The sequence below is a fragment of the Anopheles arabiensis genome, chromosome 3 (assembly GCF_016920715.1).
Source record: "Anopheles arabiensis isolate DONGOLA chromosome 3, AaraD3, whole genome shotgun sequence".
In the NCBI taxonomy this organism is placed as follows: Eukaryota; Metazoa; Arthropoda; class Insecta; order Diptera; family Culicidae; genus Anopheles; species Anopheles arabiensis.
The window spans coordinates 43,343,493-43,356,914 of record NC_053518.1 but is presented as its reverse complement, the minus strand read 5'-3'; the positions used below and the strand labels follow the sequence as shown (position 1 = coordinate 43,356,914).

Genomic DNA, 13,422 nt, shown 5'->3' with positions numbered 1-13,422 from the left:
TGATCAAAACTGTGCTAAAAAACAAACAAAAGGCTTATGAAAGAGGCGCGTGATTTAGATTATACCTTGAGCCTCCTTTTTTACATTGATTCTATAACTAATAAACGTAGTACAATTTACGATATACGAATTAAAATAGAAAAAAATAATAATAAAATTGTATCAATTTAAATGACAAAAAATATGTTAATGCACGGTAAAAATTATGTTATAGTAACATCCTACGCTGACAAGCTCGGCCTATACCGAGATAATCAGTCCATTTCAGGCTTGAATCCACGACGGGCATATTATTGAGTCGTTTGAGCTGATAACTGTACGTTTAAGCTGAACGGGAAAAACAACCTAACGTCATTAATGTAGACCTGATAAACACCAACAGAACTCTCAGATTCTAAGAGTAGTATCGCCTTTAAGCGTAAGTATTGACGATTCTTGCATTTAACATAATTCCCTGCAACATATTCTTCATAAGTATTCTTCATTTTAATTAACATCTTAGGTTCCCTAGATAGACAGGAGCTTCCTAAGAAAATAAAATATAGTATAAATAAAAATATAAAACCTGTCGTACCATCGTAATGTTGCATGTGTCTGATGGGTCAGAATATCCCGCATGTAACAGCGATTCCAATTTCCAATGCCCTAAAATGGGAAAATTTAGTGCCCATGTATGAAAACTTCCTTTGACCTTCCTTCCTTTCAAACAAAAAAATCCTCCAAGCCTTGTGTTATGTCTAGTACTGAATGTAAAACTTCAACAACAGGAAAATTATATTAACGTTTTTCTGTTCTACATACAAGCAAATTCTGATAAAATTATCTCACTTTCCAGATCCACTTCACGGCCATACTTTGCCGATCCCTGTTTTAAGCGAATGTCTTAAACATCACATCCAACAATCATCTTCAAGACAAATCTATCATTACACTTCAATAATCCTTTGCTCGAACTATTGACATTACGCTGCCGGTGTATTGCAACGCTCCTTCCTTTCCAGCGAGGCGCGAACCAACCAATGCCTGATGGCACCGGCGGTTCGCCAACGGTTCGCACTATTCGATATTTAAATGTCAGGCTGCGCCCGAACAAATTGTCACCACGTTGCGCCAGTTGCAGAATTAATCATGCATTTCCTTCGATGCATAGCTGCTCGATGTAGGGGAAGGTATGCGCCCACCCAATCGCATACCGGCAGCCACTGATCCGCAAGCGTCTAAGCTGTCAGCCGCTTTGCCTTTCGGCTCTGTGGCATACAGTGTCACGTGATCAATGGGCAAAGCAGGATGATACTTTCAGTGACGATGATGATGAAGGTGATGATGATGATGATGCGTATTCTTCTGCTCCGTTTAGTGGAGTGAATGGAAATGGCAAATTTATTGCCAACAGTCGTACGACCACCGGTGTTGGAAGATTCCATAGGCCGTTAGGTGTCGCTCCGACGGAGTACACGAGCAAAGTTCTACATTTTTTGCATATTATTAAATCTGAGGTGGTGAATGATGGCAGATACTAATATTGGTTGGATCGCGATCGATGCAGGAAGTGGTAAAGCTCATGTAAATTAAATCATTTATTTGTCTTTATATTGATTGTAATGCCTAATATATGCAGACAGTATTAATTAGTCCAGATAATATGGACAATTATAACACCAGAAAATGGAAATGAATTGCCGTAATGGTACAACCACACATGTTCAACCCACTATCACTATGCTTACAATGTACTTGAACGATCAGCATGCACTTTCATTTCTCAACGCTACAAACACCAGCCCAGATGCGAGTTCCCCGACAAGGTGTTAAATCATCCCTCTAATCTCACCGTTTTCACTACAAAAGAATCATTTCCCCTTCTCATCAACTTAACGCTGCGTACCGTCGATTGCATTTGTTTATTATATTGCTTGATGTATCTGACGTACGTGTCCCATACCCGCACTCCCATAGACGTGTTGAAGGCGAGGGTGGTACGAATGGAACCAACCACACCAAGAATGCAAAAGGGTGACCGGCACAAAGCGCATCTATAAATACGATGCCCGGTGGTTCTATTCTTTCATTAGGCATCCACTATCAGCTACCGTTTGGCCACACCAGCCACTAGCACCTGAGTAGTTAGTTCCCCGGCAGCATCCGTCCGTGTCGGTTCTTTGCGAACGTCTGGCAGAGAGAGAGAGAGAAAAAGCAAACAAACGCTCTTCTCACAATGAAGTGTGTAAGTATGAAGTGTGACGGAACAAATCGCACAGACCGTTTGCAACGGGCAAACGAAAGTGAAAATACGCGAAGCGGAAAAGTAATATCTGTATGGTGACTCCGTGCGGGTACCTTTGGCAGTGCAATTATCGCCCCAAATTGCACCTTTAACGCTGAATCTTTTGCTTTCTTAAGTGCGAGTGCGTACGTTTGTGCGGGTGTTTGTATGTTTGTGTGTATGGCCGCGATTACATCAAAAGCTTTTCGGTTCGTTTCTTCGAAAATCAAATCTTCAGCTACACTTACGAAACCAACCGGAAGGAAGGCTTTAGTGTAAGATACAAATTGCCAAAAAGGCAAAAATTTGCATCACTTCTCGGGTGGGTGAACAAATTTCGCCCCAACCGAGGCGAAGCAAGTGTGAACATTTGTTTGTGTTAGGTTTTTACAGCGGATGAATTGAACGGCCGCAAACACAGCGAAAAAAAAGGAAAGGAAAAATAAATCGCAGTTGAATGAATGCATTATCTTTATTACTTTTAATGAATTATTTAGAGGCAAGGCGCCACGTTTTTCTTATCTTTGATCGTTAATGTTAGTTGAAAGCATAATGACTCGCGAACACGCTGTAGGATGTAGATGTGATTCATATAATTTATTCAAAATTTGTACTTTTTTATTCCCTCTTTCTTGTCCAGGAAATTGTCCTTCTGCTTGCTTGCGCTACGCTTGCCCTGTCCGCACCGCAAAGGTCAGACGCAGAGGCAGAAATCCTGCAGCAAGATAACAACATCGAACCGGACGGCCAATACCAGTACAGGTAAGGCACTTGTCGTGTTTTTTCTCCCTCTCTCTCTCTCTCATTTTCCTAGTAACAACCACTCCACTACACACTCCATTCAACATATCGCCGAATTTGCATATCAAATACGTAAAGGCAAAACGTGTGAAAATGGCACTCGTTTCAATTACATCGTCCATGATAGGCAGCAGACACAGCAGACAAAAAAAGGCTTCAGCCGCAACTTACGATCAAGCGGCGTAATTGGCCACGTCTTGCTTTCCTCGACACCGACACCGGGGCTGCAGCAATTAGCTTGATAATGAAAGATTTGATTACGATAATTGGGAAGCGTCTCGCATAGCATCAATCTCCCACCCCCCCTTCCGGGCCGCCAGACGATCGTACGATAAGGGCTGTGTGAGTGTGCAGCCTCGCAAACTTCCGACACGTCACGCCCACTCCATTCTAGAAGGGAACCCATCTAATGATGGGAACTTTGTGCAACAGTTCAACCCCCCTTCCGCGGGCGCTGCTATTTATCCCGCGAAGTTGGTCCAGCGCAATGCAGCTTGCGCCTCTTCTTGAGCGTTTTTGTGATTGTTGTTTTGTTTTGCTGTTGTTCACCCACCACCATCATGCGTCACGATCACGTCCCCATGCAACATTGTTTGATCACTCTCGCTGTTTTTTGTCCATTTTGCTTCATCTTCTCCCTATCTTCCTCTCTGTTTGTCTCTTCCCTTCACACATACACACACACACAGTTATGAAACGGCCAACGGTATCCGAGGTCAGGAAACGGGAACGCTCAAGCGTGCCAACAGTCCCGACACGAGTGACGTAATTGTAGCGGCCGGTTCTATCACCTATACCGCACCGGACGGCCAAGTGGTCGAGCTGAGCTATACCGCCGATGATGAGAATGGATTCCAACCGGCCGGAGCGCACCTACCGACTCCACCGCCGATTCCGCCCCAGATCCAGAAAGCGCTAGACTATCTGGCCAGCCTGCCACCGTCGGCGAACCGGCGGCGCTAAGCGTCAAACACACACACACGCACCGCCTGCATGAAACCGGCCAATACTCAGCGCATTCCAAAACCTTCGTCTATAAACAACCGTACACTTACATCTCATCAAACACACATCTTTGACACGACACACCGATCTTTGGCTTAGGATCGCTCCTACGCTAAGGGCAATGAGCAGCAAACGCGTAATAAAGCACGCAACTTGAAAAACGAAAAGATAATTTTTAGCCTTTTAATTGATAAAGTTCTTTAAAGGCAGTACTTGAGGTAAAAACTTGAGGTAATTGAAAGAAATTATTGATTTAACAAATTTATCGTATAAAAATTGACGTATAGAACACGAGGATGATTTCGAAAGGTAAGGACTTACACAAGTCAATTACATTAGGTGAGGTTATGATCATCATGAACAATGTGTTTTCTTCTTAACAATCTAAATTTATAATAGACTCAATGTGACTCATTTTGAATCATCAATTAATTCTTATTGAATATCTTGTCTCTTCGGCTGGTCTTCTGGAAATGTAGTAAAGGTGTACGAATTACAAATTACAATGTCTTTTTTGAGTTGCAATTCTTATGGATCAAGCTCATAGGACTAGGCTAATCTGCGTTGGGTAAAACAAAATCAAACCAACGGTAATTATTTAGATTATGGCTCTTTGGAGGACAGGGCAAAATGTAGTAAATGATCGAGAGCCGTGGTCCAGAAAAATGTCAGAGTTTTTGTGTTTAAATTATTTCCTTGTAAAATTTTAGAAAAAAAAGATATTATTCGATACGATTTTTTATATTGTTGTTCCAATTGCTATTAATTAATTTGTGTTATTTTATTTCCTATTATTTATTTATATTAAAATTAATGGTGAAGACTCTTCAGTTAAGAATCGTTAACATGTGCAACAGTGCACTAAAGTGTGATCAGTCATAACAACATTACTTACTTACTTACTTATCCGGCGCTACAACCGCTTTGCGGTCTTGGCCTGCCTCAGGAGTGTCCGAAACCGCTCACGGTCTCGCGACTTCGTCTGCCAGTGCGTTATCCCGGCCTTAATGACGGACGCCTCCACGCCATCTTGCCACCTTAATTTGGGTCTACCACGCCTCCTCTGTCCTTGTGGACAGCCTAAAAAGACTTTACGGGCTGGGTAGTCCGTTTCCATGCGTACAACATGACCAGCCCACTGGAGCCTGGCGAGCTTGATTTCGTATAGCTACATCTCGTATAGCTCGTCATTATAGCGGCTCCTCCATTGTCCTTCCACACATACGGGGCCAAGTATCCTTCTGAGCATCTTCCTCTCGAACGCGGCTAAGAGGGTTTCGTCAGATTTGGACAGTATCCATGTCTCAGAGGCGTATGTGAGTACCGGATCTATATAGGTACTATATAGTCCCAGCTTCATCCGTCGCGACAGGTTCTTTGAGGTGAACTGATTTTTCAGGCTGTAGAATTACCGGTTGGGAGCCAGCATTATTGCGCGCAACTCAGCTTCCATGCTATTGTCGTTGCTGACCTTTGACCCAAGATAGGTGAATTGTGGGACGACTTCAAAAGTGCGATCACCTATCCGTACGTCACGCCTACGTAGATTCTGATTATTTATTGGTGGGCCCGCTGATGTTGCCACCATCAGTTTGGTCTTTGCCGCGTTTATCTGCAAACCGAGGTTCTCTGCCGCCTGCTCGATCCCTTGGTAGGCGTCTGCTACATAGGAGAGCCGCAGACCAATGATGTCTATATCATCAGTGTATGCCAGAATCTGGGTTAACTTATAGATGATGGTTCCCGTAGTCTCCACCCTCGAGTCGCGGATGGCCCTCTCTAGCGCCAGGTTGAAGAGGAGACAGGCAAGCCCGTCCTCCTGGCGCAGACCCTTGGTGGTAGCAAAAGGTCTAGAGAGTTTTCCATCCACTCTCACCTAACAACATAGCAAGAGCAATAATTCTTCTTGATGAACCTCCCATCCTATGCCGCAAAAAAGATATGTTGTGCATGCTCTAAAAATGGTACAAAATCCTTTACGGCTGAAAAATTATCGACAAAACGTACATTTAGTACCTTTGCAAATGCTTTACGAGCAAGTAATTCCGTGTCATATAAATTGATAACTTATTCCATATGGAAAAACTCGCTGACATTCGCTGTACTCATAAAAAGGAACGATCAGGGTTTTTTAAATATTCGTTTCCTCTTCGTACATCTCATTGTCACGTAGAAACAATATCAGTGTTGCAAACGAGATGATTAACCTCGATATTACGATAATCAAGTTCAGGAAAAAATGTCACATGAAATGTCTTACGAATTTGTACAGTAATTTGTAGACGAATAGGTTCATATCCTATCTTTCCAATTTGAGCTAAACCTTTCGCGGGCCGTACTTTGCGGACCGCTGCCTTAGAGGCAAAGGCAGACCTAAACCACATATGATTGTGAAATACATGTGAACGATCATTTCGGAAACTCTTGCAGCGAAGGGTACCTTCTGCTGCCAAACACCTTGCGTACTCAACTCAATGTATACACCAAAATAAGTAACCATCACTGCAAAAGGTAGCTAAAACAAACGAAGCAGTACTTTTATTACCCGCCAATTTATCGCACAACTGCACACACTGCTTTCACACTCGTCTTGTGCACCGCTTCCTTATGTTTGTAAATCTCTCTATCTCTCTCTTCCTTAACTTAAAACTTCCTGCCCGGGCCGTCCTTGCTCGGCGGCAACGTCGCCAAATGCGCAAGGGCACGTGCAATCGGCGCAGGCACTGGTGGTGGCGTTGGGAGATGATCACCGACCGGTCGATAGCCGTTCTCATCGGCGATGTACGAGATCGAGTACGTTTTTCCATCATCACCCTGAGAAAAGTAGTGTAAACACACGTCAGTGTGAGGAAGATTGCTGAAGCAGCATTGTCACTTTACGATCCTACCTGGTACGTGTACTGGCCCTGGGAAGCAGTCCCGACCTGATTGTTCACCACAATCTGTTGACCATCCTGAGCTGCGCGCGTTCCATCGCCACCTTCGTAGCTGTACCGAAACTTGCCATCGACCTCAAGCACATTCTCGAGATTTACGATCGGAATTTCCTTATAGCGCGGCAACGATTGTTGCTGATGATGTTGCTGCTGCTGCTGCTGATGCTGCTGCTGCTGGTGCTGCTTTTGAGCTCCAACAATCACACTAAACACAGCTAATAGCACTACTAACTTCATCATCTTAACAAACAACCTTTCGCCACAGACACACACTCGAAAAAGTACACCAACCAACTCCGAACGGGTACGGCCGACTGGCACAGCTGGTTCAATTTATGACGAACGATCAAAAGGACCACTGGGACTGCACCTAAGAACGGGCCGACCTGCCATTTTTATAGCCCCTCAGACAGGCGGGCGAAAGCGTGTGGCGTAATGCACTAGAATCCCAGCCGATCCGACCCACGATCTCCCGCCACCCAGTCGACCGGGGGTGGAGGCGACCAAATTAGACGCAGACATTCAAGCGCCGGGTCGGGACGCCAGCACTCTAGGAACGCCCTTCCTTCGCGCACCGGGATGGGTGCTCACTGCAGGCTAAATGGCGTGTTCGTGTGCGCAATGGGCTAGTCTTCTTGTTCTCTTCTCGACCGGCTTGGGCTTGGGCGCCCGCTTCTCATAAGGTGGGCACCGCCGCTTCTCTTCGCCCCAACATACTTCGTCATCCGTGGAAACTCAATCCGCGGCCAGTCGGCGTGATCCAACTTAAACCCAATTAATAGTCCCCCGCTTGCAAGTTCGCGTTCGCTCTGCTGCCTTAGTTTGTTTGTCTACCATGGGAGGGGGCCAACAGACCCCGAAAACTGCTCGACTTTCCTACCGAAAACCGCAGACACGAGATGCCACCAGCATCACCGCAACCTCTCCCGTGGATGCGGGGTGTGCTGCACGGGCACACACTCGGCGACGGAGGCTGACGGGCTCAGTTGTAGAGATTCTCTTCGCAGATCCACGCGAGCCCACTTGCACGAGTCGTTCACCGTTCGTCGGCTTTTTGGGGCCAATCCCGGCTGGAGGCATACCGTTTGCTTGAGTGCGAGCTTTCGCAACCGCCGACCGAACGGCATCGGATCACAATGGGAATGCTAGCGTTTGGAGGTTTGGCTCTGGCCGTAAAGAATATGAGCCACTGACCCGAAGGGTAAAGTGCAGCGAACAAAAGGAGCGATGTTTCCATTTTGCTATGCTGTTGTTGGTGATGCAGATGGGGCAGTAATGTGGAAGAGTGTAAATTATGTGTTGCTACAATTTGTATTATTTTTCGGGGTAGTGTACGTTTAATTTTTTATATCAATTTGTTAAGAAACTTTTAATTTAAACAGTAGTAAATAGTCATCATCACGTAACATAACTTATTGCATAATCTACAGTAACCCGTCTTAGTAGACATTTTAATTGAACTTCAATAAACGTCAAATTTCGTGGTCTATTGTATAGACGCACTGTTGCTTAGAAGCCCAGCCGGGATTAATTCCCGTCCAGAACTACCATTAGTTGCATTCATGACTTGTTTGTTGCTTGATACAAACAAATAATAATTTAAAAAAACTGTCTAATGCCAGCATGTCGAGTATGTCCCTACGGTAAGAAGAAGAACAAAATGAAAAGGAATGAGGAAAAAAATAAAAAAGACGAAGAAGAACAAGAAGATGATGATGATGATGATGAAATTAAGAAAAACTTCTCCAGCATCAGAACGATACATAAACCACGGGACCATTGAACCCTTCATTTCTAAGACGAAGTTATAGATCTGGTGTTAATTGTTCTTACCATTCTCTCTCGGTTGATCGCTATTTTTTAGCATTTCGTGTAGCTTGGATCTTATCCAATTTTAAATTTCATAACTATAGTATTGGTTATTTATAATACAAAAGGTTCATGTATAACTAAGAAGATAAATATATTTTTAGTTATAAATATATTTTTAGTTAATAAAATCATCGAAAAAAAACAGGACACGCTTCAAAAGATAGCTAATAAATTGTTAGTAATAAAAATAGTTTATTTATGTTCCTAGTTTTTAAATCCCGGGCATAGTTTACGTAGTTTCAATGTTTAATGGCAGTGGAATTTAAAAGAGATCAAACTGAATGATTGGTTATCAAATAAACAAACTTACACTATTTGTATTTGTATTCCACTATCTACTAATTATCCTATCAAAGATTTCAATTCATGTTCATCTAATACTTGGAGTATCTGTTTGGTTAGTTATCTGTTAGTTATCTGTTTCTATTAGTTATACATAATTCACGAATAGACTCATAAGCTTCGAACGTTTTGTTCCATTGAAGAAGCTCCGATCTTAACATTTCATTGAATGCTTGAATCCTTATGTTTTGTATTGTAACTATTTATGTAAAACTGTAAATAGTAAAAAGCCAGTATTTTGAAATTAGTTTGCACGTTTTAAATTTATGTTCATAAGTATCTATTTTTTCACAAAAAGTGCAGTTTTGATCAGTTATTGTTTTAAGAGGTTATAAGCAATCGAGAGTCCGCAAGCAATAGAGAGAGGAAAGGTCATTCAGATGTAAACCAAAGCGGGACACTGGTACATTCGGGTTGTGGGGAAATATTGTGATAAATTTATTAGGAAATGTTTCGATTATTTTTCCAATCGCTTGGATCAACTCTCTTATTATTACACTCTTACTGTTTAAAGACTTCTTAGGGTCAATTCTCACACGAAATGTCCCCCCGTAGCAAGGTTTTCTTTTCTGTTACATGTAGCCTGAATAAGAATTATATATAACGTCTGGTTTATATTTATTTACAACTCTTTTTTAAACATACAAATAGCTTTGATTACTAAAAGAACGCTACAAATGACTTATCTCAGCATGCTAGCTATTATCTAACGTGTTTTCCATTCCCCTTCTTGATTGATTATCGTTAATTTACGAGCTTGGAGCATGCTTAAACTTGTGAAAAGCGAGAAGAATACAGCTTCCATTTCACTTTCGTTTGACTGCAATTTCGTATACCAAGGCATAAATAAAAATCAGTTGTCGTAACGTTTATTTGAAAAAAAAACCCAAAATCACAAAATTTCCCCAAACTGCATATTGCCTTGAACTGAACAGCTTCAAAATGGGACTGCAAATTTCACGCATCCATACCACTCCACATTCAGCAGAAGGTCAACCATGCTGCTGAAGCGGGATGCTAAATGCAAAGCAAAGTGTCGTTCGTATGAAAAAGACAAAAATCGATTCCGTGATGCCCGTGTGGAATGTATGCTTCCTGCGTACCTAATCCTCACCCTGCCCTGCGGTGACGACTGGTCTAAGCTCCCCGGCCCGGTCATTGCGGTAAGGTACACGAGCATCGAAGAGGTCGCAACGCAACGAAAAAAAGCGAAACGTTCAAGCAAACAAAATACACACACACTCTTGCCAAATATGTACTAAATGACGAAAATTAAACAAATCCTCCAGCTCGTCGTGGGGGCCAACCGCCGCGCCACACCGGTGTGCAGGGAGATGGCCAGTGCAAACACAATCAGATGATCTAGTAGCTCGTATAAAAGCCTATCGGGCGGTGGCTCTAATCGTCAGTGTCAGCTCGCAATCTAAAACATTAACTCTCTTAGAGCCATCAGTGCAGTCGCCCAGTGGCCAGTTTACTCGCATTCGACCAGTGTTTCGGTGAAGTAGTTCAAGTGCATCAAAATGAACGCCCTGCTCGCTCTGGTGGTTCTGATGGCGGCGACCGTCTACGCCGCTCCGGTCGACAGTGATGCCCAGGCACAGATCGTCAGCCAGACGTCGGACGTGCAACCGGATGGATCCTTCAACTATGCGTAAATGTCAACCGCCGTGAAGGGTGGCCGTAGCACACACACACACCCTTCTGTTTGAGTTGCTCATCCTATATCAAATGTTCCTTTCCCTCTCTCTCTCTCTCAATCTAACTCTCAGATTTGAATCAGCAAATGGAATCAAGGTTGAAGATCAGGGATCGATCAAGTCAATCAAGGTGCCGAAGCTGGATGAAACTGGCCGCCAGATCGGGGAGGAAGATGTGCAGGTTTCGGTACAGACGGGCTCCTTCCAGTATACCGCACCCGACGGTCAGGTCTACACGCTAAGGTGAGAAGCGTTACATAAACCAACGGCCCGTCACAAACCACTCAACCGTACACGATCGTGCTAATTCCGTGTTTTTGTCACCGTGCTTGCAGATACATTGCGGACGAGAATGGATTCCAACCGCAGGCCGACCACCTCCCGGTCGCTCCCAGCGCCTAAGCGGGAATAGCGAAGGACCCTTTTTCTGAGGACAATACTCAACACAACTATTTGCATGTACATACACTTACCCTTTCCTAATGGAAACATTGTGTCTAAAAACAAAAAAGAAATACGAAATGGTGTTATACAAAAAAAACAACTTCAATGAAACGAATCCACACTGTCTTACCTTTGCGGCCCACACTGCCAAAATCTCTTCCGGTCCGAAATGTATGGGGGAACAATTCTATCGTGATCGTGATTATCTAATTGCACATGCATCATCATAAGTGCTGGTACAAAATTGCTGACCACGTCTCTCCGCGTATACAATGCCACTCGCTGGGAAGGGAGGGAGGGTTGTATATTCTCCACACATGTCTACTTCATTGTACTGTGTCCACTTCCCATGCAGCAGAGGAAGCGTTGAACGAAAGCACACACAAAAAATGATCTAACGCCATAATGATAACCACGGCACAATACACCGTCTCGAGCCTTTTCCTTCAAGCGACCTCGTCTGTTTTCGATAATCGTTTCTCCCGCTCCAACCGGCCACCAATATTATGCAACCACGATCCACGATCACTTCCGAATGTGTGGGAGATGTATGTATGTGTGTGTGTATGTGTGAGGTGAATCCTACCATTAGCAACGATCCGAGCAAGTCAACGATCGGTTGATACGATCGGCCAGTTGAATGTACCGCTCCATTACCGGTTTCGCCTGGGCCTGGGCCCTGACTGTCGGGGAAAAAGCTTTCAAGTTCAATTTTTACACCACACCGCGACCAGAGTGGAACCGCGCCAGATGCCATCAAAACAATAGCGCGAAGGAAACATTTAGCTGCAACTTTCCCAATTTACATCTTCCCGTTTGCAGCGTGTGTCGGAGTATAATGCAGCCAAAGATATGGAGCTGGTGTTCGAAAAGTAATGGTTCCTGTTCCTGGGAAGTCTCTCACTCCCTGCGCTATCGATCGATTTTAGTGGTGCGTTTTAGAAGCACAGGGTTTCACTTTTTCCTGCCATCCAGCACCGTCGCTGCTGGGTCGTCAAAACAAGCCCGCCCAAAGCTTGCCGGAGAGCGAACGGAAAACAAGAGTGCTCGATGCACGATCAGGCAACGAACCTTCCCCGCCACGATTTGTGTTCCGATTTGTGCATGAAAATGTTACACCGTTCGGGCTCGAGATGGAGCATACAGCGACACAACTACACACAACTACAGCCTAATAGCTCCTTTCGCTTTCCTGCGGGCCTGCGGACCGGGTTGGCCTGGATGAACTTTACCACTACGCGCATCAGCCAGCGCGGGCTATATTGAGGGCGTGACGAAGTTTGAACCATTTCCACAAGCATAACAGCACCGACGCCAGAAGGTGCTGCTTTTCACTCTCTATTTTTCTGGCTCACTCACTCGCTCGATCGCTCTCGATCGCTCACTCGCTCTCGTTCCCTCTAGAAACATCATCAATTGTGCAATCTCAACCCAAAGGAAACGGATTGCATCACCGAGGGGATTGCATTTCATCTGTGGACAATCAGATGCGTGTGTCATATGCTAACGGACACACGCCCTGGGGGAAAATTGATGAGATTGGGTCGATTATTAATTAATTGTCACCCGTTTTGCCGATCGGCTGGAGCAAATCCAAATTTGGGTGACATCGTTTTGCAAAAAAAGTGATGCAAGATATAAGCGAATGGAAGGATGCTGTTTATTTTATAATGAACCTTATTAATTCATTTATTGAATCTTCGACGCGAAGTCAAAGGCATTTCTTGAGAGAGAAAAAAACCCGAGCCCCATTATTGCACCACACACATATGCATTTCCGCAGCTGCATTGCATTGCAATTGAAATTGGGCAACACGAAACACAGACCGATCTCACACGCGGCTCAACCTACATTCTTACCAAGGGCACCTAACCTTTCCAACTCTGTCGGTCTGTCCCTGGCTCTTGCGATGGTATGGCGGCAAACCCAAACAACAACAACAACAACAACAACAAAATAACGGCTCCCAAAACCCAAAAGCTACTGCAAAGAACGGAAGAACGGTATCGGATCGATGGCTGTTAACCCTGTTTTTCTTGCTACCTTTTGCACACAGGG

General features: G+C 44.2%; 3 protein-coding genes across 3 annotated transcripts; 2 read left to right on the top strand and 1 right to left on the bottom strand.

Moving 5' to 3' along the window:
- The first annotated feature begins 2,054 nt into the window (after positions 1-2,054).
- LOC120904427 (endocuticle structural glycoprotein ABD-4-like) lies at positions 2,055-4,236 on the top strand. Its single transcript, XM_040314390.1, has 3 exons — positions 2,055-2,224; positions 2,904-3,025; positions 3,754-4,236. The coding sequence occupies exons 1-3, from the start codon at positions 2,216-2,218 to the stop codon at positions 4,025-4,027; spliced, it is 405 nt and encodes a 134-aa protein (XP_040170324.1). The 5' UTR covers positions 2,055-2,215; the 3' UTR covers positions 4,028-4,236.
- Positions 4,237-6,562: 2,326 nt separating this feature from the next.
- Positions 6,563-7,364, bottom strand: LOC120904426 (endocuticle structural glycoprotein SgAbd-3-like). The gene is made up of 2 exons (XM_040314389.1): positions 6,958-7,364; positions 6,563-6,883 (listed from the first exon to the last, which is right to left on the bottom strand). Exons 1-2 carry the CDS (start codon positions 7,243-7,245, stop codon positions 6,713-6,715), a joined length of 459 nt encoding a protein of 152 aa, XP_040170323.1. The 5' UTR covers positions 7,246-7,364; the 3' UTR covers positions 6,563-6,712.
- A 3,247-nt stretch (positions 7,365-10,611) lies between these two features.
- Positions 10,612-11,478, top strand: LOC120904429 (cuticle protein CP14.6-like). The gene is made up of 3 exons (XM_040314392.1): positions 10,612-10,873; positions 10,992-11,162; positions 11,255-11,478. Exons 1-3 carry the CDS (start codon positions 10,743-10,745, stop codon positions 11,319-11,321), a joined length of 369 nt encoding a protein of 122 aa, XP_040170326.1. The 5' UTR covers positions 10,612-10,742; the 3' UTR covers positions 11,322-11,478.
- Positions 11,479-13,422: the final 1,944 nt, after the last annotated feature.